Source organism: Diadema setosum, chromosome 7 (assembly GCF_964275005.1).
Source record: "Diadema setosum chromosome 7, eeDiaSeto1, whole genome shotgun sequence".
NCBI lineage: Eukaryota > Metazoa > Echinodermata > Echinoidea > Diadematoida > Diadematidae > Diadema > Diadema setosum.
This window is the reverse complement of record NC_092691.1, coordinates 41066814-41093207: the sequence shown is the minus strand read 5'-3', so window position 1 is coordinate 41093207 and position 26394 is coordinate 41066814. Positions and strand designations below refer to the sequence as shown.

Here is a 26394-nt window from a genome sequence, read left to right as displayed (position 1 = left end):
GAGTTTCGAGTATCGAGTATCGAGTTTCGAGTTTCGAGTTTCGAGTATCGAGTTTCGAGTTTCGAGTATCGAGTTTCTACTACTACTACTACTACTACTACTACTACTACTTCTACAGCTACTACTACTACTACTACTACTACTTCTACTACTACTACAACTACTTCTACAGCTACTACTACTACTACTACTACTACTACTACTACTACTGCTATACTATACTGACTACTACTACTACTGACTACTGCTACTACTAAGACGACTGTTTTTTTTTTTTTAACATTACATGTTTATACTGCCATTAGTACTACATGTATAGCAAACTCCCGACTGGAAGTGTGATACTGTTAGGTGTGCCTCTCCATTTTTTTTCTTATATATATATATATATATATATATATATATATATATATATAGTATGTATATACATATTTTTTTTTGGGGGGGGGGGCATCTATATATCATTCTGCTGTAAATACAGAGACAAAACTACGAGGTAATGTGAGATGTTATGCAAAGGCAATTACATTGTTGTTTTTTTCTTTAAACTTTTCGCAAGAAAAGCTTCATCATGATAATATATATCGTATATAATAACCTTAATAAATTGACGTTATCGTTCATTCTTGTTTAATTATCGTCATACTACAGAACAGTAAATTATTGTACGGAATTAGGTGTTTACGAAAGAGAGTACAGCGTTAGCGTAATGGTGAAATCTGATGAACTTGATAGCTGAAAACTGTAATTAATGTTTTGAAGGTTAATCATATCAATATGCAGATTAATGGTTAAACATTGTATCGGCGTGTACGTTCTTCAGAATCATCAAAACAACCATTTTTTCCTTGCAATGATTGCATTTTGTCATGTTTATAAGATTATGTCTCCTGATGAACAGATATATTTTTGTACGATGCGCTACTTGCAAAACATGTTGACTTTGTGACTCTTGTGGGTAAAGAAAACCATCTCACTGCACACAGATGTCTGGTTTGTTATGTTTTAGGTTTTCTTGAATCCGCCTAGGAGTCAAGGGTTATAAAGATCAATTTTCTTTTCATTTATTCATTTTGTTTACTTCGAAAAGGTACTTCGCTTTTTTGTTCGCATATTCGCATACCCTCTACAACGTTTTCCTCGTTTTAATTGTACTGTCATGAAGCATTCCATTTGTTCTTCTCTTTTAAAACTAACATCCCAAGTTAGCCACGCCAACACACACACACCACACGCACACAGACTCCCTCATACACATCACATACACACACACACACATACACACACCCACACACACACCACCAACATACACTCTCTTACATTCTAATTATAAGGCATACACACCACCACTTTTTTTATTTTTTTTTGTTTTTCCTTGATATACTATACCCACACACTCTCTCACGCACGCACACACGCACGCACGCGCGCACACACACACACACACGCACACACAAAGCAAAACAAATTAATCTCTTCTTCCCTCTTGAATATCATGCTGTTGGAAAATGTGATAGAATTCTGCCGTGTAATTCAATACATGTATTATCAATGTGTTGTTTGACAGGCAGTCTTAATGTTATTCAATGCAATACCTATTTTGTATATTATGAGATTTATGTTTCTAAATTAATCAATGCTCTTTTATATGATTACAATATATACCCTACGTAATCTGTTGATAACATGAGCCTGGTAGCAAAGTGTCTTACATGAAAACGAATAAACAATGTGAAAGAAAATTAATGTCCTTTATTGTTCTTTATTTCAACGTCAATCAAAACATTCTTGAAGCACAAACCAACCAATTCTGTAATCAATCACACACAAATTATAATATATTTGACAAATTCAGATCTATAAACACAAGCTATACAACATTTTTTAATAGACTAAATAAATCATGATATTTCTGTGTTTTCATTATAATAAATCAGCTCCAGAGAAACAAAAAGCCACGTATAAACAATCGACAATTTAAACATCCACATGATTACGCACAAATACTGATAACAAAATAGAACAAAGATATTCTTTCTTTCTAGTCAAACACAATTTGGCACGGCGGTTGAAACACGTACTTATGTAATTTCCAATAATTTCTTCTCGTTGTGACAATCAATCAGCAATTTTATACCTAAATCAATCAGTTTCTCTCTCGGTGAAGTTTCTAATATGCATACTAGTATTATGCGTTTTTGACCAGATCAGAGCTTTCGGGTATAACAGAACCGAGCCAAAATACTCATCCTGCAGATTTGCCAAATTAAAATATTGTAGCTATATTGTCACTGAATGAACGGAAAGCATCACATGTGAGATTATTCTCGTAATAGTCACAGTACAGAATAGGTCTTACAGAACAAACATGCAAAATGGGATATCATGTTTGCATAATAGTCAGACTTCATTAACCTCAATTTGAAACTTTAAAGTAACATCAAAGGGTTATTTATGATTATACGTATGTACGCAGCAACAAAACTGACAAATGACAGACCTCTACAATCACTGAATACTTTTGATCACCACTCGGTGAGATTTGTTTCCCACACTGTATCTACCCATTAGATCCAAAGTGCATGATGTTACCCAGTGGCCCGAAGTTGTGTTTCACTCATACATCGTTTGATTGAACAAAATTCTCTTAGAAGGGAGCGCTTTGCAGCAGCATCGCCGACGTAGAGGGTGCTATTTCTTTTGCTGTGATCTAACCCATGACGCCCACAGTGGCTGGGGTGATCTCCGGCTTGGAGATCGGCTCGTCGATACACTTCGGAACGACCACGGCTGGGGTAGTCACGGTCTTCTTTTCGATGTCGGCCTGCGAGGAGTGGCATATGTACACAAAGTTAGGCATAACATCAGAACATAATAGTGTAATGCGCCTTGAACAAGACTAACGCGAATAAAGTGGTCGGCAGCAAGTTATAGCGCTCAGATCAAGACATGGCTTCACAATCATGGTGTTTTGCAACATTAATATTATCATGGTTTGGGTGCAATCTGCCTAGAATGGAGCGGAACGTTTTGATTGTCAGGATGTAGTGATTGGGTTGAGTTGTGACAATAGCACAATGTAGGTAGCTTCCACAGGAAACGAAGAGACTTTTTTTTCCCATTTCAATGGGACTCAATATTGTTTTACATAATATGAATATTATAAGACAAAGGCACATCTCATAGTTGTACGACCGTCGACGACCGGTATTCCGTTGCCACGCAGCGGAAGTGAATATCCCCCCTGGGTCGTTAGAATATAGGTTTAAAAAGTATACTATATGGATGACGGACCTGCATTACACACCCGAGTACAAAATGCCATCATCCGTCCGAAAAAAAAAAAGGAAGAAAAAGAAACCACAGCCCATAGGCCACACACAAGACATCAACCAAAGTATGACCCTTGACCTTATAAATGGCGCAACAGTGGGGCAGCAGAACAAAAACCCCATAAACTAAAAGGCTCGAATTTACCTAGGTGGTACAAATGAAACCATGGTTTAAACCATGGACAAAAACCATGGAGCACCAAGTGTTGCATGGAATATTTCGTCGCTGAAATGATTATTTTATAACGAAATGACAACATTTTGCAACTAAATGAACATTTCGTCCACGAAATGATAATTTCGTTAACGAAACGGTCAATTTGTCGACGAAATGACCAATTTGGTAACGAAATATTCCGTGCGACACTTGGCGCTCCATGGTTTTTGTCCATGGTTTAAACCATGGTTTCATTTGTACCACCTTCGTGAATTCGAGCCAAAGGGTCTTAATTTCAGTATGATTCACCTCCATACAAATTTTAAAGAAAACAAACACAGAAACGATTGCAAGGCACACACAAAAGGTATAACATGGTTGCAATCGTTGATTCTTTAAACGCGTAATAATGAGGGTCACGTTAAATAATGAGATTCAGATTTGACTACCAGTATGTTAATCATCTGTACCAAATTTGAACTAAATCCGTCAAGAAATGTGGCTAGCAGAGTGCAAACAACCAGGCAGACCCTTGAACCAATCAATCTTTTTGTGTGTAAAGACGAAACAAGTGATGGCGCTCTCACCACAAGCTATTAGCGGCTAGATCGCTTATTCACATTAATCTATGCCTACATTCCGAATATGAATGAAATCTGTCAAGAAACGAGGTTAAGTTACACCATTACGTGACGCAGTGGCTAAGGCTGCGTAACACTGGGGTATACAATTACATATCACACACCTCAATGTCATGGGGGGGGGGGATTATATCGATGTGTCAACTGTACATGTGTGCTGGTATGAAGATTGACTAGAGTGTTAATCGGAAAAGAAATATGCTCAGAAATAATACTTTAAGCCATAATAATGGAAATGATGGTCAATGGTCAAGTTTCACCGCTAGAAAGGTAGAATCCGGACCATTAAGAACATGTTATATGCTTTCCATGTCTACAAAAAAAAAAAAAAAAGCAAAATGTCACAGAGGCAAGCATAATAAGAAGATTGATTTGCAAAACAATGATGTCGTGCTTGGGATTTGTAGAGTTAAAGAAATCGTAGTACAATGTAGCTACGTTTTAGACGTTGAGACGGTGATCCTTGACCTCGAGGGTAAACTCTATGAGGCGCCAAGTGCCGGACAGTCGATTTCGTAACGAAATTGACCGTGCGACACTTGGCGCCCCATAGAGCTCATCTTCGAAGTTAGCTCATCCTCGAGGTTGAGAATCACCGTCTGAGCGGAATTAATAATTTCTTATCACCCTCTCCTTACCTTGTCGGCTTTCTCCGAACCCTTATCCTTCTTCTCACCGTCATCGACAACGGTGATATTCCGGAGCGAGGAGGGGCGAGGCTCGGACACGTCTTCGATGCTCAGTTTGGACAGCTCACCCTCGGTGTCGCCCTCGGCGTACTCATCGCTACACGAACTCTCTTCGCCAGGCTACTCGGTGATCATGGAGGGATCAGGGTTGAGGGCCAAGGAGGTAGAGAAAGAGGAAAAAAAATCGGAGCAAAGATGAATAGGTCCAAAGCTTACAATGAATTGTCGCAAGCGTTTGGTTTCCACATAAAGCCGCACTGTCATGAGATATGCATTCATCGCTACAAAGCGACCTGATCGAAAGCACACACTTCTATTCACTTTATGCAGTCAGATCAGATTAATGAAGAAGTTAGTCTACTTTTAAAGAAAAGAGAAGGCTTAGTCTGTTCTAGAGTTATTATGTGTTTATGAGGGTCTTTTTCAATTCCACTGAGAATGCAACAACGCGTCTTTTTTTCCCCCTTAGTCGATTACCTTGGTATAATTATAAACAAAAACATGTATAGTCAAGCAGATGTTAGCCGATTTAAGATTATACGCCTGTTTCATGAAGGGTTTACAATAATAAGTTGCCAAAAACGCAGTCACAATGGCGGTAAGCAAGAAGAATGTTTTATTATTCAAATTCATGAAATTCTTCCGTCGAGATGTTTTCATTGCGACTGATTGACAAATTGCCCCACATCGACGTAAATAAGCACTGAATTGATCAGTGTTTTAGTAGTAGCCATGATAAACATGGCTACTACTAAAACACTGATCAATTCAGTGCTTATTTACGTCGATGTGGGGCAATTTGTCAATCAGTCGCAAAGAATGTTTTAGTTTCTGAGTGCTTACATTGTTACCAGTAAATATACATTTATTGTAATTAACAATAACTTCATACACTATGTTATAAATCGTGATGTTCTGTCCATAGCTGTCAGCTAAGCCACTTTGCACCGCCACCTACATAAATGAACGGACAATGAAGCTGTTTGCTGTAGTATACCTTGGAGTCCTGTGAATTATCTACTAAGTGTGTTGCTGACAAAAGATCTGTTCTTCAGACTACAGCCTGGAATATATTCAGTATAACAAAACGGACTTTAGAATTTCTGCAATCTGATTGGTCAATTGTCATGCATTGATTTTTTACTAGTATCCACACTGAGCCATGCGTCAAGTAAAATACGAACGCATTGCTCAAGTCTAGTATAGTGTATAAAGTAGTATTTAAAGGACACGCGCCTTTAAATTAAAATAACAACAACAACGTAGTGTACCGGACGGATGTTGGGGAAAATTGTTGTATTTCATGAATTTCATGAATAATTCATGAACTCTGGAACAATCTAAAATCTACTCGCTGCGCTCGTAGGTTTAAACAGTTCCTTAAACTCTCGCATCCAATTTTCACAGATACATGCTGGCCTGTGCATCATTCTTGTATATTAAGCTTCACGTCTATCATTCCAGATCGTCCTCCATTCCATTCACCTCTTGGAACACCTTACCTTGAAGTCGTCGTCCTGCTGCGAATCGTAGTCAGCATCTTCCTCGAGCAACTTGGCAACTTCGTTCTCGTCGTCGAATTCGACATCGGACGCATCGCGGTCGTCCCGCTTTCTCTTCTGCGGTGATGTCGATGCCGGTCGGAGTGGGCTGTTGTTGATCTTCGCTAAAATGGAGATAGGTTGTAGAGTGATTGGGGACAAAATTTGACAAACTTTTAGAAAGTCTCTCGGACAAGAGAGTAAATTAGGAATTGTTGACATGGTAACAACGCCATACCGAAATTTGCAGTCATTCAAATTTTCAAGTGGCCATTACAACAAGCAAGAAGAACAGTGCTCAAAGTTGATTGGAGCTTGCAGAGCTGATGTCATGGTAAAAAAAAAAAGTATTGGTAAACATTGTAACAAGATATGCTGGAAAATGCGCTTCATAGGAAAGTGGTGTATGTTTTTTAACATGGGTATTTTCTCCCTAGCATTGTGAAGGTTATATGACATAGACAAAACAGACTTTTATTTTAACACCCTGTTGGAAAGATATAGGCCCTATATAGCTTGGCATTAGTAAAATTATTATGTACCAAATCTAGTCTATCTCCAACGCATCACCAAATTATCAGTAGATCTCCATTGGAATTGAAGGGCTCGTTTTTCTACATTCACAGGGAAGAAATGCGTTGATTTTCGCTACTCTAATAAGTTGGCATCTTACTGAAATTACACACTTTCTTATGATGTGTTGAGCCAGATAGCCTTTGAGTAGATTAGTAAATCAATATGGGTAGTGTATTTGCCAACTTTAATGTGTTTGCCGAGCGGAGAACCAATATAATTTCACGATTGTGGCATACAGTGCACTCCCGTTATAACGAACACGTTTATAACGAAATTCTCCTTGCATGGAAATAAAAATAAAAGGTCCTAAAATTATCAACTCATATCTTTATAACACCATTCTGTTCGAAAGAAAGCTGTTGGCCCCGAGGACTTCGTTATAACGGGTGTGAATTAAATTGAATACACTGTACCAAAGAAACGTTAACATGTTTGTTGTAAAATGGGCATTATTTGTGTCATTCCAAGACACCATAAAACTATTTCTAAATATTACTTTAATTAATTGACTTTGTTCATTTTTGTAGATTTATTCCCGGCAAGAGTTCCTTTTGAGACAGCCACCCAAAAGTGAGTGCGTGCTCCGTGCGTATCGCAAGCAAGGTTAGGCTAGGTAGAGTTGTATAGATCTGCACTTATATAGTATTAGTGTGATTGGAGTGGCTGTCTTAAAAGGAAGTCTTTCCTTATTCCCTTCTCATTCTAGTAAATGCGTTAACTATTACTTTGTACAACAAATACACAAATGGATGAAAAGGTGCAGGTTTAAATAGATGTTTCGAGTGATTCTTACCATTTTCGGACAATTCAAGTCTTGCCTGTAAGATGTTCAGACCGAAGAGGGAGAGGATTTTCAGTGGAATGTAGAAGACGAATTTAAAAAGGCGCAGCAGCAGGCTGTCTTGCTTCATGTTGTGCTTGGCGGCCAAGATCCGCCTGTCTGCTAGGGTCTTTTCCCCATTCTCCTGGCCGCCGCTACTGCCACTGCTATTCAAAATGGCGTCGATGTGACTCAAATCCTTGTCGCCATCCGAGGAATTACGAGATTCGTCCAATTTCTCACCCATTCTCCCAGGCTCGTCGCTACTTTTCATTCCAATCCAATCTATTTGAACCTACTTGAACCACTGTCGAATACTCGAAGATAAGGTTATATCTCGATGTTGATACCGTGGAACAGATATCATTCGCGACAAGAGAAATACATCTACAGGAACGTTGCCCTTCAAAGAACGTGGATGGTAACCGGAATCTCTTACTGGACCTGTAATGTCTCACTGCGCAGTGCTAGCTTCAAATTTCCCGCGCGAACTATCCGGAGCATTCACCACAGATTTGCTTGAGCTCGCAATATGTGCAACAACAAAAGAAACTAGTCACGTGCCTCACTTGGTCATACAGCACGCAGTTGAATAGAATGTCATCAGACGTGTGGAATGAATGTTATTTGGAGTTGGACTCGTTTGCATAACAATTGGAAAGAACGAAGAACTAGTCAGCTTCAAGCAATTATTCTTAATGACAAAGAGTGACTGAAAGGATGATATTCACAGCTTCCTCTTCGATGACAAGAACCAAGTGCACATGGCTACATTCTTTCTGTTTTGTTTGATGGTCTTTTTTTGGCTTCTTTTCTTTAGTTTTCTTCTTCCTCTTATCCCCTTATGCATACACATTATCACGCCCCCTACGTCCATAATTTAAGAATAATATACGTTACATGACCACTATCTTTTTTTTCTTTAAGGCAGCATCTACCTTCTGAAAGATTTGTAAGGGGCAAAAGTATCACACCGTCATTATTATCAGAAAAAAAAATATATATATACGGGAGAAAAAAGGTATTCCTTCCTGCGGCGTGCCAAGGTGGATTCATTTTGAGAATAAAACAACTAAATATTAGACAAAACATCAGGTAACTGATTATATGACAACTAATCCCGAAATTAGTTCACCGAAATTTGAGATACGTTATTATACATAATCTTACCACCCTAACAATTAGATAAAACTTCACTTTTACTGAACATAACACATTTTATTACAATATATATCAATAAACTTTAAATTATCAATCACCTTGCTCGCCAAAGAACCATGATAAGTCGGCGCATACGCGCGCCAGTGTGTGAAAGCAATTTCATACATAGCACGTTGATGTGTTCGTTTATGACCCGTGATTAGATTGAGAGCATCTACGAATGGCACACTGATATACGGTGTTCCGTTCATGTTGTAACCAAACTATCTTCCACTGATTGAAGATAATTGAGAATATGGTTAAATAACAGCAAGAGAGGATCACCTTGAGACACACCTCTGTGAAACTCGAACTTAGAGGACGACCACTGGGGTCCACGAACCCCTCCTGGATATCAAAGAACGTCATATGAAGAGTTTTGTTTTCTTTGCATGACTGAGGACTTCATGGAGGACTTGGATATTCCCGATACATCCGCTGACACCTCTCAATAAAGCCTTCTGCACAGCAGGGTTGATAAGAACGTTTTGGATGGCAAAATTTTCGACCCTCTCCTCAAGTACATTGGTGGTGTAGCTTGCTAACGCATCACGTGAGAGCTATCATCCTAAGATTCTTGGGGTCGTAAGTCGAACCGGACTTCTGGATAAGGGTTACAATGGAACTAGACCAGTCAAGGGGAGGATCTGCTTTCGCAGCATCCTACACGCAATTCAGTCATTACCTGGTGCCATATCAGGGCAATTACTCCCTGCTAAATACTGGTTATTGATAAGGTTAGAGTAAAGATTAGGGTTAGGGTTGGGTTTTAGGGTTAGAGATTAGGTTAGGGTCAGGGGAAGGGTCCGAGGTATATTGCCAAGGGGGTAATTGCCCTAGAACCCCTTTACAGAATGCACTAACTCGTGTCTTATTGAAGTGAGATCAAAAGATCTCGTGTCCACATCAATGTATGGGAACCATGACAATTTTGATTTGCCGATGGGATTGCCTGTAGAGTATGCGTTTACATAATATCGGTCAGCAGTTTCTCGTGTGAAAGACGGTTTAGTGGAGGGTTTCTCTAGGCATCCTGATGAACATTCTTCTTGGCAAAATTTCAAAAATCTCTCACATACAACTTCTCTTGACGTACCTATTGAATTATGCAGACACCATACTTAGCCAATGTTAATTTGACTAAATATCCCCTGTCTGATTACAAATTTGGTATGACTTTGTTTCAGAAATTTTGATTTAATTCATGCATTCACAATACTTTTCATAAATCGGCAACAATATTAAGCTGAATGGTCATAGAAAATTACACACTCATTACCTTGCCGGTTAAATGTCCACTAGAGCTCCTATTAAACATATAATGCCACACAATAAAGTATTCTACAGTATTCTATAGCCAAGAAAATGTCTTAAATAGGCATGCAATTTCATCGGAATTACCTAAAGTCTAAATGATCATAAAACACCTCTTCAACATAATTTGCTTGCCAGTCATTATATTACATGATAAGATCATCTGAATTATAGATCAGGTGATAAGAAAAGAAATCAGCAATACTACACATTTAGACAAGTAAAAATGTGAACATGCCAGGTATTTGTAAGAATGAATAGTGTTTGTATCCCAGTTTTATATTTCTTCTACATTGTTCTACATTATCTGAGATTGGCTTCTTAATATATCAACATTACAATTTTTCTATCAGGAATTTCCTAACACTCCGAGAATTTTGTGCACAATTCGTTATTTGTAATTCCGTACGTGTCTCTCGGAACAGCAATAGAAGATATTTGACTTTCGGGGTCTTTTCCCGTTCATTATATATATATATATATATATATATATATATATATATATATATATATATATATATATATATATATATATATATTTATATATAAAGACGATGAAGACAAACAAGTTGACATAATGCATTAGAATCCAACTTCATTTATTTGTAAACCAAATTTTCGGTGCATTATGTCAACTTGTTTGTCTTCATCGTCTTCATGCTCTTATTCCAACACGCGGATAATAATACCATTATATATATATATATATATATATATATATATATATATATATATATATATATATAAAAGTAAAAATGTGAACATGCCAGGTATTTGTAAGAATGAATAGTGTCTGTATCCCAGTTTTCTATTTCTTCTACATTGTTCTACATTATCTGAGATTGGCTTCTTAATATATCAACATTACAATTTTTCTGTCAGAAATTTCCTAACACTCCGAGAATTTTGTGCACAATTCGTTATTTGTAATTCCGTACGTGTCTCTTGGAACAGCAATAGAAGATATTTGACTTTCGAGGTCTTTTCCCGTTCATTATATATATATATATATATATATATATATATATATATATATATATACATATTCTCCTATGGTTAATGGACTCATCTATACATATTCATAAAATATCAAATGAATGAAAATATTGTGACAAATCTGAGCAAGTCTTAAGGTGACATGGTGAAAGATTACTGAATATTTTTCGAGTAGAAGCTATAAGATATGCTACATGATACTTTGGTGGAGTGGTCATTCATTGGTGTGAATCCATTATGTAGAAGAGTGACCAGGATGACCATTAGGAAGGGGTCAAATCTCGACCAGGGCGAAAAGCATACCAGCAGAAAAATCCCTGATAAAATACAAATGAAGCAGCTTGTTTTGTGCAACTCACATTACGCTCATGTGTGCTTCAAATTGCCTGGCCGTTCTTATACTGATTCGTTGTAATGCGATGCCTTATAGTTTCCTACATGACAACATTAACTTATGCTACTGTGACATCAGACAATACATGCGTTTCATAGGGATGTATTGGTATATAATTATATATATACACTTGGTGATTCTATCCTACTATGAAGAGGGCTCGATATCCTCAAAGGAAGAGCTTTAAACAGAAGCATTGAAACAAGTTCACGCGGTTGACCGCGCATGAATTTGTTTCAATACTTTTGAATCCTAAATATTACATGGAATAGATTGTAATATTCTATAACATTATGAACGCGTACATACAATTATAATAAATGTATAAAGATATACATATGTGTGTATATATATATATATATATATATATATATATACACACATATGTATATCTTTATACATTTATTATAATTGTATGTACGCGTTCATAATGTTATAGAATATTACAATCTATTCCATGTAATATTTAGGATTCAAAAGGCATGAATTAAACAATGACACGTAAATTGTGGCTATGTTCCGATTGCTCTTCAAATAGCTGTCTGAATCACTAGACTAATGAGGGCTTGCCAAAGATGGCGGTTTGGCAAGGTTTTCCCTCCATCATGTCCATGTTATCCACAATCCAAAGTGACCGTGAGCCAGCCATTCTAGAGTTCACCCTTCGGATATCCACTTCTTGCACCATAATTCACATCGGTCAGCGGATAGAGGTTGAATTTATAATATGGGGCGAATTGCCAACCTTACAGGCAGATTAGTGTTGTGAAAGTTTTGATGTCATCCACCAGAAACGAACCGATTCGTCTGACATTGGAAAGGGATTTTATCACCCGCAGAATTTCGAAAAGGTCTGACCGAGTATTACGCCAGGGAAGTTTCCATCGTTGTGTGCAAGCAGGAAAGCTAGAGGGCCATCGGACACGTTTCTCAGACAGATAGAGCTAACTCAAAACCGAGATAAGTTAATAGCCCCCTTTCCCCATCATTTGCCAATTAGTAAGTAGATGATCATCAGTGTTGAACGTTCCGACTCCCCCCCCCCCCCTTTTCCGGTTGTGTAATACATGAGCGTACTAGAAGTAACTCCTGCCAACGGTATCAACCAGGCCACGAAGAGTTGACGAACACCTATCCCTTCGCAGTATTGGAACACTTCCGCTGAGCAGTCTGCTCCAACTTTTAGCTTTTCATTCCATCGTATAGTGAACATTTTGAGAGTGAACTATTTTGTGCAAGACTTCATAGTACCTGAAGTGTCACTGGCAGTCGACCATGGAGTCGACCTCGGCCCCACCCTCGTCCCAGCCCCCGTCGAATACGGGTACGATGCAGACGGGCCGAGCTTTCAGCATGCCGAACGCGGATGGGCTCCACAATCGTAGGTTCATGCGGGCCTACAGCCTTACCGAGGCCGCCATTTTTGGCCAGGTTATGGCTAGAATCACACAAGTAAGTTTTGTAAAAAAAAATAATTTGCTGCGCACACTGAATGCATGAATGGTATTCTTTGTTTCAACAGTTCAATGTGAAAATGTTTACTGTGCGTACGGACTCTACCGTGTTGCTTTATATATTGTTGCCAAAAAAACTTCTACATCTGACACCACCCCTTCAAAAAACAACAACTTGCGTATGGGTTTTCTAATGACTTTCTTGAAGCCGTGCATGCGCTCATATTAGACTTTGCAGGAACATGTCGCAATTTCTTCGTGTAACAATATTAAACGCATATCAGATGTTGAGTGTATCAGTTAGAACTGAAAATAGAAATAAGTCCTACAATCATTCCGGACGTCATTACACACTTACTCTTAATGGAGGCAGCATAGTTAATCTCTTTATTTCACAGAATGGCTAGATACGTGTAGGACGTGTAGATCCTACAGTCCTATGTTTCATTTCGAGCAAAAATTAACATCGAACGGAGGCACTGTTGACATTGTACATTTTTATTGTTTTATTGCTGTTCCGACATCCTTATTGTGAGTAGAAAATGAAAAAAAAAATGTTCGTTCACAACGGCATAAGTGTACAAGAGAATTGATATTCACTATCCATTTGACACTTTGTTTTGTACAGGTGACTTGGCTGTTCTTGCCAACTCTGTTAGTCTGAAATGTCATGAATAGATTTTTTTTTCAAAGTTTGTTGTGCAATAAAAATCGAAGTGAAATTTAAGCACACACACACACACACACACACACAAACAAACAATATTACTTGTGCCCGCACATCTTGAAAAGATCCTAGAATGTCCTTTCGACAAATACCTACACTCTCTTCACAGTTCTAAGCGTTTGACTACTATGCCATACTTAGAAAATCAAATTACTTGTAATCTATTTGTTTGTCTACTTGTTTATGTTATCAACGAAAATTTTCTCATTTATCGATTGAGATATATTTGTTTGAAATTATTTTGCTTTGAGACAAATTTCAATTTTGAGTGGTTTTAAATCCGGAGAATGTCTCCACAATGTATGTTTCCACTCTCAACGTGTGCGGCAGCTAAAACCTGTTAAACAACAACAACAACACCCTTAAGGATAAACAAAAGAAAACGAAACAAAGCACCAAAACAAAATATTATACGCATGCCCTTTCCTCAGACTCTGTGCTAGGAATCCCCGAGTCTGTTGCCAGAACAGGATGCTAGAATCCCACTTATGGAAATGTGACTCAAACCTTACAGGGGTGTCTCATTCAAGTTTTGAAGGACAGGTACCAGTCTGATCGCAATAGGGGGAGGAGAAATGAGATGTTGTGAAATTTGGAAAACTCTTTCTTAGTAAATATACGGTTAATGGCTGGGTTAGCTTTATAAAAATACTGTCACCCGTTATCTCAAGAATGGATGGTGAAGAAACAGAGTACTCGTTGTCTGAAAACAATAAAATTGCTAAATGTTGTATTGAATAAGTTTTACAGGCAGGGACCCTTTTATGAAAGTCTTAGGAGAGACTTTTCGCTCATAAGACATGTAAGACACACTTGTTTAAAAAAAAAAACACCTTTGAATTACTTAAAATTTCAAACAAGAACTCAAAACTTATTTATTTTATACAAATACCATATGTTTGTTAAATTTGAACTTATTGATGTAATTATGTCAGATGTATTGGCAACTCTGACCCTTTATGTACGTATAAGAAATGATTATTGTAGAGTAATATATTGCATTTGGTAGACTGCAGTTTTTGTTGTTATATTTGTGTTATGGTATAATTTGCTTATAAAGCGCATTGAAATTCTTTTCAAGCCTGAAATGCGCTATATAAGAATTTGCTATTATTATTATTATTATTATTATTATTATTATTATTATTATTATTATTATTACTACTACTACTACTACTACTATTATTATTATCATTATTATATTTATTATTATTAGAAACTTCATGTTGAATGTAGATGACAACGAGCTCTTTCGTCATTGTTCGTAGCAGAGACATTTTATAAGCATTATATAATACCTTGTCATGTAATATTAATGATGTTTAAGCTGTCTATATAATATCGTGAGCTTTGATGTCAGTATTTTTTGGGCCAACTGGGTTTGGGCAAATTACTTTTTGCTACTAGGGGGACATTTTTTTAACCACTACAACAATGACAAAAATATAGAAAGAAAATGGTAATGCAACTGTCCCAAAATTTGTCAAAAAACATTACCCTGAACAAAATAATTGTTACTCCAAGAAAAGACTATGACGACATTCCATACTCGTCCTTCCTAAACGTGGAGGAAGCGAACAATAATAATAAGAATGCCATGCACGTGAAGTTTTCATTTGCAATAATAGTCACTTCCTTTTTATGCATCAATATTGCTAGGTAGCTTGGAAGTTTCATTAGACAATGTTAGACCCTAATTTCAATAGGGTATTTTAGGATCACTGCTCTCTGTGATATCATACCAGTAATAGTGACTGCCGTTGATATCAATTTCCCCTCCCATGTTTTGTTGTCTTATCATTGTCTGAAGTGTCACTTTATGGGTGAGCCAGTTCCACTAGATCACCGCGCCGACTGCTACTTCATTTGAACTGACACCATACACATTATCAATACAGACGATGAGTATGCAGCATGAAGGGGTGGGGGGGATAGAGAAGGAGATAGACGGAAGAACAGGGGGAGGGAGGGGGCAGGGACTCATTCATTGAGGCATGCCCACTGAATGAGGGTATGAGTCACCTGTTTGTCGTCATGGAAATTCCTCTCCTATAGGTTCTCGTCGCCTGAGAAAACTTGGAAAACTAATCGTTTGCAGTTCATTGCTTAAGATAGTTCACGTGAAGTCGCTGTAGATGCAACTTCACTTGTCTATCTTATTTTGATTCATTTCGGGTTGCTGAGTTTTCATGTCCATAAACATGAATATGAACCATTCCTCGTGCTGTGATGGCTTCCATGTAATATGAGGTATGCAAAGAGGTGTTTTCTGTGAAAATGTGATTTGGGTTATAAATCAATTAATTTTGGACTTCAGCTTATCTGCATCACATGGCTGTATCACTGTATTACATGTTTGAATATTTACATCATTCTAATGAAATAAACACATTGATGGCAGATAAAAAGGCTACAACAGCCCCAGTTAGTCAAAGTCCTAATGGAACAAGACATAACATGTAGCAAGCAATGCCGCTAAAACCATGCAGACTTTTTGGTCGTTTTTCTTCTTGTTGAAATACCTTGTTTATGTTTATTGATATGTTGCTATTATGAGCATCATTTAGAGTTTTTGTTATTGTTATTGATATCATTGTAATCATTTGTAATTATCATCACCATTTTCCCAACTTGGTCAGAGTCTGAATGGTTAAATAAAAATGTTTGGCAGCTAATATTAGATCCGGAGATGTTGTTTTTGTATATAATTTTTTTTTTTTATCTAATTAAATTGATTATACGGCATTGTGTTGCTAGTTCTTGTAATCATCTTGCAGTTCTTGCTGATATTACTATTTCCATAATCCTTCTTCAATCATAACTACCATTATCATTGTCACTTTTATCACTAACATCATTATCATCGTTGTCATTGTTATCGTGATTATCGTTGTTATTGTCGTAAGATACTTTCAGAGCAACTTTTGAATGCATCCGACGTATGATTGAAGTGTCTTATTTTCCGCTCAAATAAAAACACTACCCCATACGCTTTGCAAAGTTTTCCCAATTATGCTCGTCGACGGTCACCAGAGAGAGTCTAGCTGAGAATAATGTGTATCCCACGTCATTCAAAAAAGTCTGCTCTCTTTGTTCCATCATAGCGTTGCTAGGAGACGGTAATACGTTCTATCCGGCAAGCTTAATAGTGAGTTATTCACAGCGCGTTATCGGCTGATTGACCGACAAAACTCCGCAAATATGACACAGAAGAAGAACATTCCAAAACAAAACAAAACAAAACAAAACAAAACAAAACAAAACAAAAACGAAAACGAAAGCGATATTCGATATTGTTGAGTTGTCCAGAAAATATGCTAGAAATGGATTTGATATTTCTTTAAAGTCTTACACGGTGGCAGTGATTCTTAAACTTTTCAGTGCTTTTTCATCATAATAAACTATCTTTTCATATTATTTATTGTTTTTATTTTTCATCACTTAATTTTACAAAAAAAAAGTGACAGTGAGTCTCCTGTTCAAAAAGTAATAATGTACATGAAAGCTTTGTGACAATTCGTTATTTTTAGTTCAAATTGACAATGACCCTAATATTTTTTCCATGCTCTGATGTGTCAGTAGATATATTTCTCAGATGGATTTATTACTTTCTTTCTTTTTTATACCGTCACTGCACTTCACTCAGTAGCAAAATGTTTGCTATTTATAAAGCTTCTGGGCGGTTACCAGGAACGAAGCAGGCTCCTAAATAAATACCTTTTTTCATGTTCTAGGAATGAACTGAAAACAGCAATCAGGAAACATTTCCCTCAATGACGCAGTATGTGTTTTGTGTTTGTCTCATTTGGCTAGTTGTATTGTCCTGCTTGGCATTGTGTCAATACCCAGTGCTCTAATATGATTAATTTTTCGTATTGTTACTGCCTCAAATCTATCTCCGCCACGATGACTCGTAATAGTGGTGGCAACCACGAGGTGATCTCATTTTCTGACGTATTAGTAAGCCTTGTTTGTCTGCAACAAAGTGCATGATAATAATTATACAACAGAATAAAACTGACACGCTATATGTAACATCTTTTGTCAGGCAAGTTTGAGTAGATGCATACCTTTTGATCCATCAATTTGATTGTGCATCCCATCTTCTGTTCTGACGTGTTCTCAACGTCATCAGCTTCCAAGTCTTTGGATTATTTATAAATATGGTGCCTGACGGTGTGTGTTTGCTTGTCTGTTTGCCTGTCTGTGTGTCTGTTTGAGTGTCAGTTTTCACACATTTTAACAAGTGTTACGGGTGTGTGCTGAAAATGCACTTTACGTTAAAGGTGGCAGGTTGAGATCAAATCACAAGGAAAACGTCACATTTTTCGAGGAATTTATGCGTTGATAGAACCCATCAATCCCTTCAATATTTTCGTGATAGTGATAAGACAAGAACGAGAAGGCTTGTCAATCTGCTGGAGTAGTCATCTTAAGTTTTGATTAAACTTTGATTAGCTTTACTTCCGGTTGCACTCTTTATACAATTCGCGATTGAAACAAAATAGATAGTTCTTCTCTCGGTATCGGGCACAAAGTATTATTACGGTATTATTAGATAGTGGAGTCTCTTACGACATTTCTTCATTGCACTGATTGTTCTCACCCGAAAGAAATATTTTCACGTCCTTTCGATACAACGGTTACTGTCCTTCGTCAACCATTTTGGAGGGATCTCCCCGACTGACCTACTATTGCCTATGTCAACACAATTAATTCCTTTCGTCTCCTCTTCGGTCAGTGATTTTAGACCCAACATGTCCGAGTTCTTCCAAACAGTTTTTCTCTATCGTCACACAGTGAAATAACTGATCAATTCTAGAGTAAGATCCCCTACTTATGAAGAAAAAAAGAAACAAATGTGACGTCACTTTATGACTGTTATACTATGAAATCTCTTGATATTACATGCAAATAAATTACATCATCGATTCATCATTTCATCTGAAGACTGTCTAGTAACCGTTGCTATGCACACTTCCCGCTCATTCAATCTCCATGCAGGCCATCCAGACGAAAGATGAGGCCTCGTACATCAAGGAGAATTTCTACAAGAGAGAGTGTGTGCACTTTGTCCCTTCACCATCAGACGAGACCTTGTGAGTACGATTTCATTGGAACTGTTAATTACAAATGTAATCAATGATTTCCTGCTCTGACCACCTCTGTACAGGTGCACCCAAGGGGATGTGGGTTCTGAAGAACTTAAAGGTCCTGTTTGCCTTTGGGAGCAGTGATTTCAAAAATGTTCAAGGTATCACATTTGATGTATATGTGTAGGTCTTTTGTGTCACAAAACATATATCATATACAATTTTCGCAATAAAGCCTAAAATATAGTAAACCGTTACTGTAGATGGTTTAGTCTGGAAACATTCTTGTTATAACTATTGTTCACATTTTGTGTATTCAACAACACTTAACATCAATTATACGGATTCAAATTTTCATAGTGGTTGTTTTTATCCCTGACTCACATTTTAGAACTATTTTAAAGCACTAATGCTGTGTTTTTCTTTCATCTGCAAATGGTAAATTATGCCTTTAAGCTTACGGAAACAACGCTGTTAGTACCAGCAGAAAGGGATGCTAACGAGGGGGTATAGACAACATCGGGGACTAAAACATACCCAGTAAAATATTGACGCGTCATGTTTGCCAGATCAAAAGCGACAGAGATTAAGGCCTGTGGTTATGTGATGCACACTATGGCTACCGCAGATTCGGGGTTTATGGGAGGGCTACAAGACTTTGACTCATGTAATCAGTGCTGCAGCAATGACGTTTGTCGTGGTATACAGATGTCTGTTTTCACTGAAATTATTGAACTTACATTTTCGTATTTAAGCAAAGTGCACGTTAACATCGATTAAAACCTCCGCCCCTCATTTAATTGGAAGCGAAATGAGAAATAAAGCTTCGTAAATGAATTGACACAAGCCAATCAAAACAAGCATAGTCCCATCACGTACAGTCTTTACACACTTCAATACCGATAATTGTGTTCTTTATTTCTCATGGTTTATAAGTGCCGTTCCATAATCTTAAAGAGGATGATAATATAGTTTTGGTTTTGGTCCTAATAAAAGATGGGTCCTACCTTTTATGAGGACGACTTTGTTTTTGGATATCTCGGTCATTTCAAAAAATATATTCATCAAACACGCTCTGAATTCCTCTTAGAATTGTATGAACTTTCATAGAAGTGATTTGATGGATATTGGTTTTGAAATAGATATCCCAAAATAGAATGATCCTTATGAAAGGTGGGTCCCACCTTTTATTCGGACCACAACCATGACTATACCATCTCTTTAAAGTTGAATTGGTTACGATCAACCTTTCTCTCGCCCAGATGCCAGTGCGGTCGACTTTGCCGGTACCATACGGATGAGAGTGAAGACGTGGAAGGAGGCGACGAATGGAAGCCGGAGACTCACACGAAGGCCCTGAAGACCGATGCCTACGGCGATCTGGAGTTCCAGGGACCATTGACCGCCACTCGGGCAAAAGTACGTCTTATTTCTGCCGAAGATTACACTTGCGGAAAGAGGGCGAGTTGCTGAAACTAGTGTCAAAAGTAAAAGTGCATTGCTTTGGCCGAGAGGACCGGTGGGCCATTTCTCAAAACTCGCCTTGGCGCGAGGATGACTTATTCGAATTCGTTAAGGCGTCTTCATAATGACGATAGGGGTGAAAACAGGTGGTCGAAAATCAGATGGGTCCTAGTTCAGAAAGAGTAGACAAGAGGATGACTTCTCAAACTTATCCTGAGAGCCTTATTCGAGACAAAAAAAAAAAAAAAAATCGTGTTGGCCAATTTTATTAAGTCGCCTTCTTGAATATTCATCCCCAGAAAGTACCAAGCCTAGTTTGCTTTTTAACAAGTCATCTTATTGTCTCGTCATCCATAAGAAGGGGTCTAGGAAAGCTTCAACAAGCTGACTTTTCGATGCACTTTTAGGCCTTGAATTCACACGTACACAGTGCGACACAGGCAACAGCCAATGTCACGTGAACCTACAATCACTTTAGTGATGATATTGCATTCTGAAAACGATTAAAGAAAAGAAACAGGCTAATTAACGGTCATCCATACGTGTCGGACCTCTAGTTGTAAAAGTCTTCATTCATTCATTGGTACTTTCAATGTGTGTGTGTGTGTGTGTGTGTGTGTGTGTTCATCTACTGTATCTGCGTCAGAATATGAATAAAAATGATGATATATTCAATAGGAAAGAAAGTAACTCCGTTGTTGCTCTTTTTCTTCGTTCGTGATCCTGTTTTTTGCCCTTTGTCAGTACGTACGGCTCGCTCACGACACACCGGCCGAAGACGTACTCAACCTCCTCACCGACCTGTGGGGACTGAAGGTACCCAAGCTCCTCATCGAGGTCACAGGCGGGGCCAAGGACTTCGTGCTCCAACCCAAACTGAAGAGGATCTTCAGCAAGGGCATCATTCGAGTTGCTGTCTCAACTGATGCCTGGATCCTGACGGGTGGCACCCACACAGGTCAGGATGATGTACAAGTTCGGTCCTATACCCACTGATTAAATTGATGAATGTGTCGGGGCGCTGTGGCATTGTGGATGAGACTCTTGACTTTCATTAGGAGAGCCCGAGGTCGAATCCCGTCAAGTGCCTGCGTTCTTGAACGAGTCGTCTTAAACCATTTCAGTGCCTCTCGAGTCTCGACCAAGTTGTATAAATGGGTACCATCTTGGCAAAGGTAACAATAATGGCAGGGTCCTCTGGTAGAGGAGTATGGCAGCACTAAAGAGGCTACCCTTAATATAAAGAAGACCGTATTCATTACTATGAATGTGTGAATGAATATGCTTATAAGAAAATTCTCAATAGACAAAGGCAAATTAGTAGCCAGGTCAGTAATGGTAAAGTTTGAGCTGCGGTACAGTTTTTAATCGATAGATTGATTTACTTTATTGTTCACAATGCAAATTTTGGTTAATTGGACACTACAACAAAACTACATGCAAATTCATGCAGAGACATCACAAAAACTGAAACTGAAGCATAGCGACATACAATACCACATTTGCTACATATATGTATACAAATTTGATGATTTATCGCACCTTTTTTATTTTATTTATGTTGTTTTGCCCGCATTAGGTGTTATGCGACACGTAGGAAGAGCCGTACGAGAGCACACGCTACGATCCCGCCAGAAAATCACCGCCATCGGTGTCGTGTCATGGGGCATCGTCGACAACAGAGAGGATCTCATCGAGACACGATCCGAGGTGTCCACAGTGGTAAGGGACGAATTGTAGTTTCTTAAAACTCTTAAAACTTTTCACAGTTCGTACAGGCCTAAACGATGACAGAGTTGCCTACAAGCCAGTTCTCTTCGGAAAACTGATTGCAATTGTGTGATGTATTGGAATCTTCACTTGTCATTTTATTTCATTTTACATTATTTTGTCTCCACATTTTACACCCAACACGACTCAAATCGAACAAATTAACAAGTAAAGAATATCAAAGCACTGCAATAAGAGTAAAAGAAACAGTCAAAAAGTAGGCGAATACACAATGACATGGATACAGCATAGCAGGTGCGTGACGTAAGAGTAACGAACGCGAGGGAAAAAACACAAATCAAACGGTCTTTACATTTCGTTAGAGCTCAAGGGTATAGTCTGGGGAATTTGACTGAACGCATGCTTTGTGTATATGAGAAATATACGTAAATATATATATATATATATATATATATATATATATATATATATATATGTATAGAGAGAGAGAGAGAGAGAGAGATGTAGAGAGAACATAAAATATGGCAGATACGTTATGTATTCTATGCGTCATGTTTACCTGATTGATATCAATCTATTGCTGACGTCAGAGAAGTCAAATCTAGTCTCTTCTTATTGACTTTGGAAAGAATATCAAGGGTGAACACGAGAGCATGATATATAGGCTATCTACGTATCTTTCTCATATACACAAAGCATATATATATATATATATATATATATTATAATCTATGTGTGCGTGTGTGTGTGTGTGTGTGTGTGTGCGTGTGTGTGGGTGTGTGTGTACACACTAGTACTTTTGTTATTTGGGTAAAAAATGTGTTACTATTGTGTTACTTTGTACAACGGTATCAGCTGATAATAATATATTTGTGTAGTTTGCATGTTGATGAATAAAGATTATGGAAAGAAAAAAGTAGTGAAAAAAAAAACACCAGCGTGCAATGTCAATTGTTATAAGATCAGCCTCTTCGGTATTTGGGCTGCTATTACACAGAAGCTTGCTTTCATTATTATTCAATAATTTCCTGGTACTTATCTTTATAATTGGTCACAAAATAGATGTACAATGTACACGTGGGGAAAACATTTGGTTCAAGAAGTTCGCGAGGGATGAGATTGTTAACAAGACATATCTATCAGAACGTCGATATCAATTTGATGAGTATTCATAGTGTTACTGATTTTTCTTGATTTATACAGCAAAGGATCAAACACTACCGTTTGACCAGTTCGGATCGGGGATCGGGGGCGTCACTGGATCCAAACCACACCCATTTCATCTTGGTTGATGATGGGTCCGTTGGCCACTACGGCGTCGAGATCTCGCTGAGATCGAAGCTGGAGAAACTCATCTCGAGCAAGAAAATTGATGCCACCAGTAAGAAGAAAATCTGCACTCGAAAACATTTAGTATATAGCAACATTTAGTATTTAGTATATCAATCATAATATAATTTGTTGTATTACGTGTGGGAGGTGCACCCTAAGAGCTCTGCTTTTTAGCATTAATCCCCATTTCCAACATTTCCGTATAGTTAAAGATATTCTGTAAACTTCTCTTTATGTATTGTGATGTAATTTCTGTCAGATATTCATATATGTTTCTATTGCAATGAATGAATGAATGAATGAATGAATGAACCTATCGGCTCTTATTGTTTCCTCTTTCTTCTCACCTTCTATTCCCCAACCCTCTACACACCCCTCCCTCTCTCTCCTTTTATTGTGTATTAAAAAAATCCAATTGGCATGCACTCAAGGCGAGGTGATTTGATCGAATATCTCGGATGAATACCATTTGAATCATCTTGGTTGAGTTATCAATACCTTTACTTGCTACAAAAAGAAAGCATCTTTTATGCTTGGCCATTATGAATGTCACTGTTTACCTTCTTTCTTCTCTCTTCTCCTGTTGTCGACCAGGTGATCGAGGGGTTCCTGCCGTATGCGTCGCTCTTGAAGGAGGTCTAAATACTATCAGGGTCGTGCTCGAGAACGTCACCCATGATCCGCCCATTCCGGTTGTCATCGCTGAAGGCAGCGGCCGCGCCGCCGATCTCATCGCGTACGCTTACAGGCACAGCTCGTCGAAAACAGGGTCAGACATACTTAGCATGTCATAGTAATAACTGTCATGATAATGGCATTATATAAGTCTAAATGAACAGTAGCAATGGCAAGAATGAGAAGATAAACAGATGGAGAACATTAAACTGTTCCATGAATATCTGAGGTTTGTGGATAAAGTGAATGCATCTACCTTCACTTACTGCAGGTGGTTACATACAGGCTTCTACAATATCAATTAATTCTCTCACTATAACTCACTAATTACTATATCCCATCGAATCTTGTCACAATCTAATCATAATTATTATTATTATTATTTTTTTTTTAAAGATAGCTGTAGACTTCTCCGCCTAAATATAATATCAATAGTCAGGATAACCACAGATTGCGTCTTTCAAGCTTTTGTGCAGCCTCTGATGCCAATTTCTGCTTATTACAGACGGAGGGGAAGAACAAAATATATGAGAAATCCGTGCTTTTGATTCTATCCATTACAGACAAATGTCTCCGGAGGCTCAAGAGCAGCTAAAAAAGAAGATATGTGAAACGTTCCCGAGGGAGAAGAACATATGCAACAAGATCCTACAGGAACTTCTAGAAGTCGTGAGGCAGAGAAACATGGTAAGCCCTGACAGAGCTAGCCTGGAATTTTTTTTTTGACAGTAACCTCACAATAAAGAAGAGCTGACATTGTGATTTTCGTAACCCCCCTTACCTTAAAAAAAAAAAAAAACAGAATAAGATGCGACGGTCCAAGAAATATTCCAACTTTACCTAGACAAGTGACAATTTTACTTCAGGAACTAGGCTTTCGCGCACCAGAGTTGGGACATTTGTGTGTTTGTCTTTGTGTGTGTTTATGTTGTGTGTGTGTGTATGTATGTAATCGTGCGTTTCTTCATGGATTATCTTAAAAACATTCCTTGTGCGTTTGTCTGTATGGAAAAGCTCTATCGCAGGCAAGGAGCAAATTCGAATGAAGAAAAAAAAAAGCGAGCTAACCATAGACATGTTTATTTTACAAAACTGGATAGGATAACCTGGTCTGTGGTTTGAGAGGAGCTAAGGGCTAATCGCTGTTGAAGTTCAAAATGTCGATAGATTAAACCAAGGCGGCTAAAAAGGCTGTCAACCAAGTTATTGATAAGGGAAGATGTAATGAACAAAAAAAAAAAAAAAAAAACCCGTAAAGATATAGGGAACATCATTACTGACATAATTTTCACCTTTTCTCCGTCTATTATATTCTTCTTCCAATTTGACACAGATAACGATATTCAGCGTTGAGGCTGAGAACAACGTCGACATTGACTCTGCCATCCTGTCGGCTTTACTGAAAGGTAAACATCTAAACTAACAAAAATCACAATTATCGATACTCCATCCACGTCTTGTTGAGACCAGCACTCACGTTTCACTCCCTAATCAACGTGTATCCACTTGACAGCATCCGGGAACATACATACTCATAGCAGACCAACAATAATCACACAATGATTGTCATAAATTAATCTTACCATTTTTTGGTTCCGTCGTAAAAGAGAGAAGAGTAAACAGAGGAGGAGAGTTTTTCTCAGAGACCTTGAGACCACAGAAAATGCATTTTCAAACAATGATAAGTCATGTAGCCCATATTCATGATGATGTGCTTAAACGTACCAAGATTGAGCGCGGGGAATCTTTAATTCGTTTGCTCTCTGTACAGCCAGCAACCTCTCTGCCCCTGACCAGCTCAAGTTGTCCCTCATCTGGAACCGAGTGGACTTCGCTAAGGAACATATCTTCAAGAATGTCAGGAGATGGGAGGTAGGTTTTGAATGATGTCCATTGACCGTATCATCGAGGCTCTTCCTTCTACTAACACCCTTTCAATTATGAGAGAGATTCAAAGAACACGTCGGTGAACTCTGATAACAAAGTTCTTGTTTGGCTGAAAGTAATGATGATGATGATGATGTTCGTCCTTCGCTGGCGAAGACGACCACAACTTCTAGTATCACTACATTCCGTGAGTGCGAAGATGGCTAATCAGTCCGATCCTCGCCCTAAAATATCGGGGTCATCCCACAAGACCGACACCCACGAGTCATACAGCCCACGAGTTCGACAATGGAAAGAGGTTCATGAGTCATACAGCTCACGAGTCAGACAGCCCATGAGTTCGACACTAGGTAAAAACAGCTCAGGAGTTC

The 26394-nt window shown here is 38.1% G+C and overlaps 2 protein-coding genes across 2 annotated transcripts in view; one reads left to right on the top strand and one right to left on the bottom strand.

Moving 5' to 3' along the window:
* Positions 1–2522: 2522 nt before the first annotated feature.
* On the bottom strand, positions 2523–8186 carry LOC140230810 (uncharacterized). The gene is made up of 4 exons (XM_072310951.1): positions 7730–8186; positions 6322–6485; positions 4769–4939; positions 2523–2824 (listed from the first exon to the last, which is right to left on the bottom strand). Exons 1-4 carry the CDS (start codon positions 8028–8030, stop codon positions 2711–2713), a joined length of 750 nt encoding a protein of 249 aa, XP_072167052.1. The 5' UTR covers positions 8031–8186; the 3' UTR covers positions 2523–2710.
* A 4749-nt stretch (positions 8187–12935) lies between these two features.
* The window catches only part of LOC140231246 (transient receptor potential cation channel subfamily M member 3-like), a 38837-nt gene continuing 25378 nt past the window's right edge, over positions 12936–26394 (top strand). The window contains exons 1-10 of the mRNA XM_072311394.1: positions 12936–13112; positions 18846–18940; positions 20197–20353; positions 21143–21356; positions 21978–22117; positions 23333–23510; positions 24056–24230; positions 24700–24823; positions 25470–25542; positions 25908–26008. Coding sequence (XP_072167495.1) covers positions 12936–13112; positions 18846–18940; positions 20197–20353; positions 21143–21356; positions 21978–22117; positions 23333–23510; positions 24056–24230; positions 24700–24823; positions 25470–25542; positions 25908–26008 — 1434 coding nt within the window. The remainder of the gene's footprint in view (positions 13113–18845; positions 18941–20196; positions 20354–21142; positions 21357–21977; positions 22118–23332; positions 23511–24055; positions 24231–24699; positions 24824–25469; positions 25543–25907; positions 26009–26394) is intronic.

What these genes read in the sequence shown, in the direction of transcription:
- LOC140230810 (XM_072310951.1), bottom strand. Translation starts at nt 8,030, where the DNA reads ATGAAAAGTAGCGACGAGCCTGGGAGAATGGGTGAGAAATTGGACGAA. An exon ending in ACTTGAATTGTCCGAAAATG is followed by an intron (nt 6,486 to 7,729) that starts GTAAGAATCACT and finishes TCTCCATTTTAG; the next exon opens with CGAAGATCAACAACAGCCCA. An exon ending in GTTCGGAGAAAGCCGACAAG is followed by an intron (nt 2,825 to 4,768) that starts GTAAGGAGAGGG and finishes CACTCCTCGCAG; the next exon opens with GCCGACATCGAAAAGAAGAC.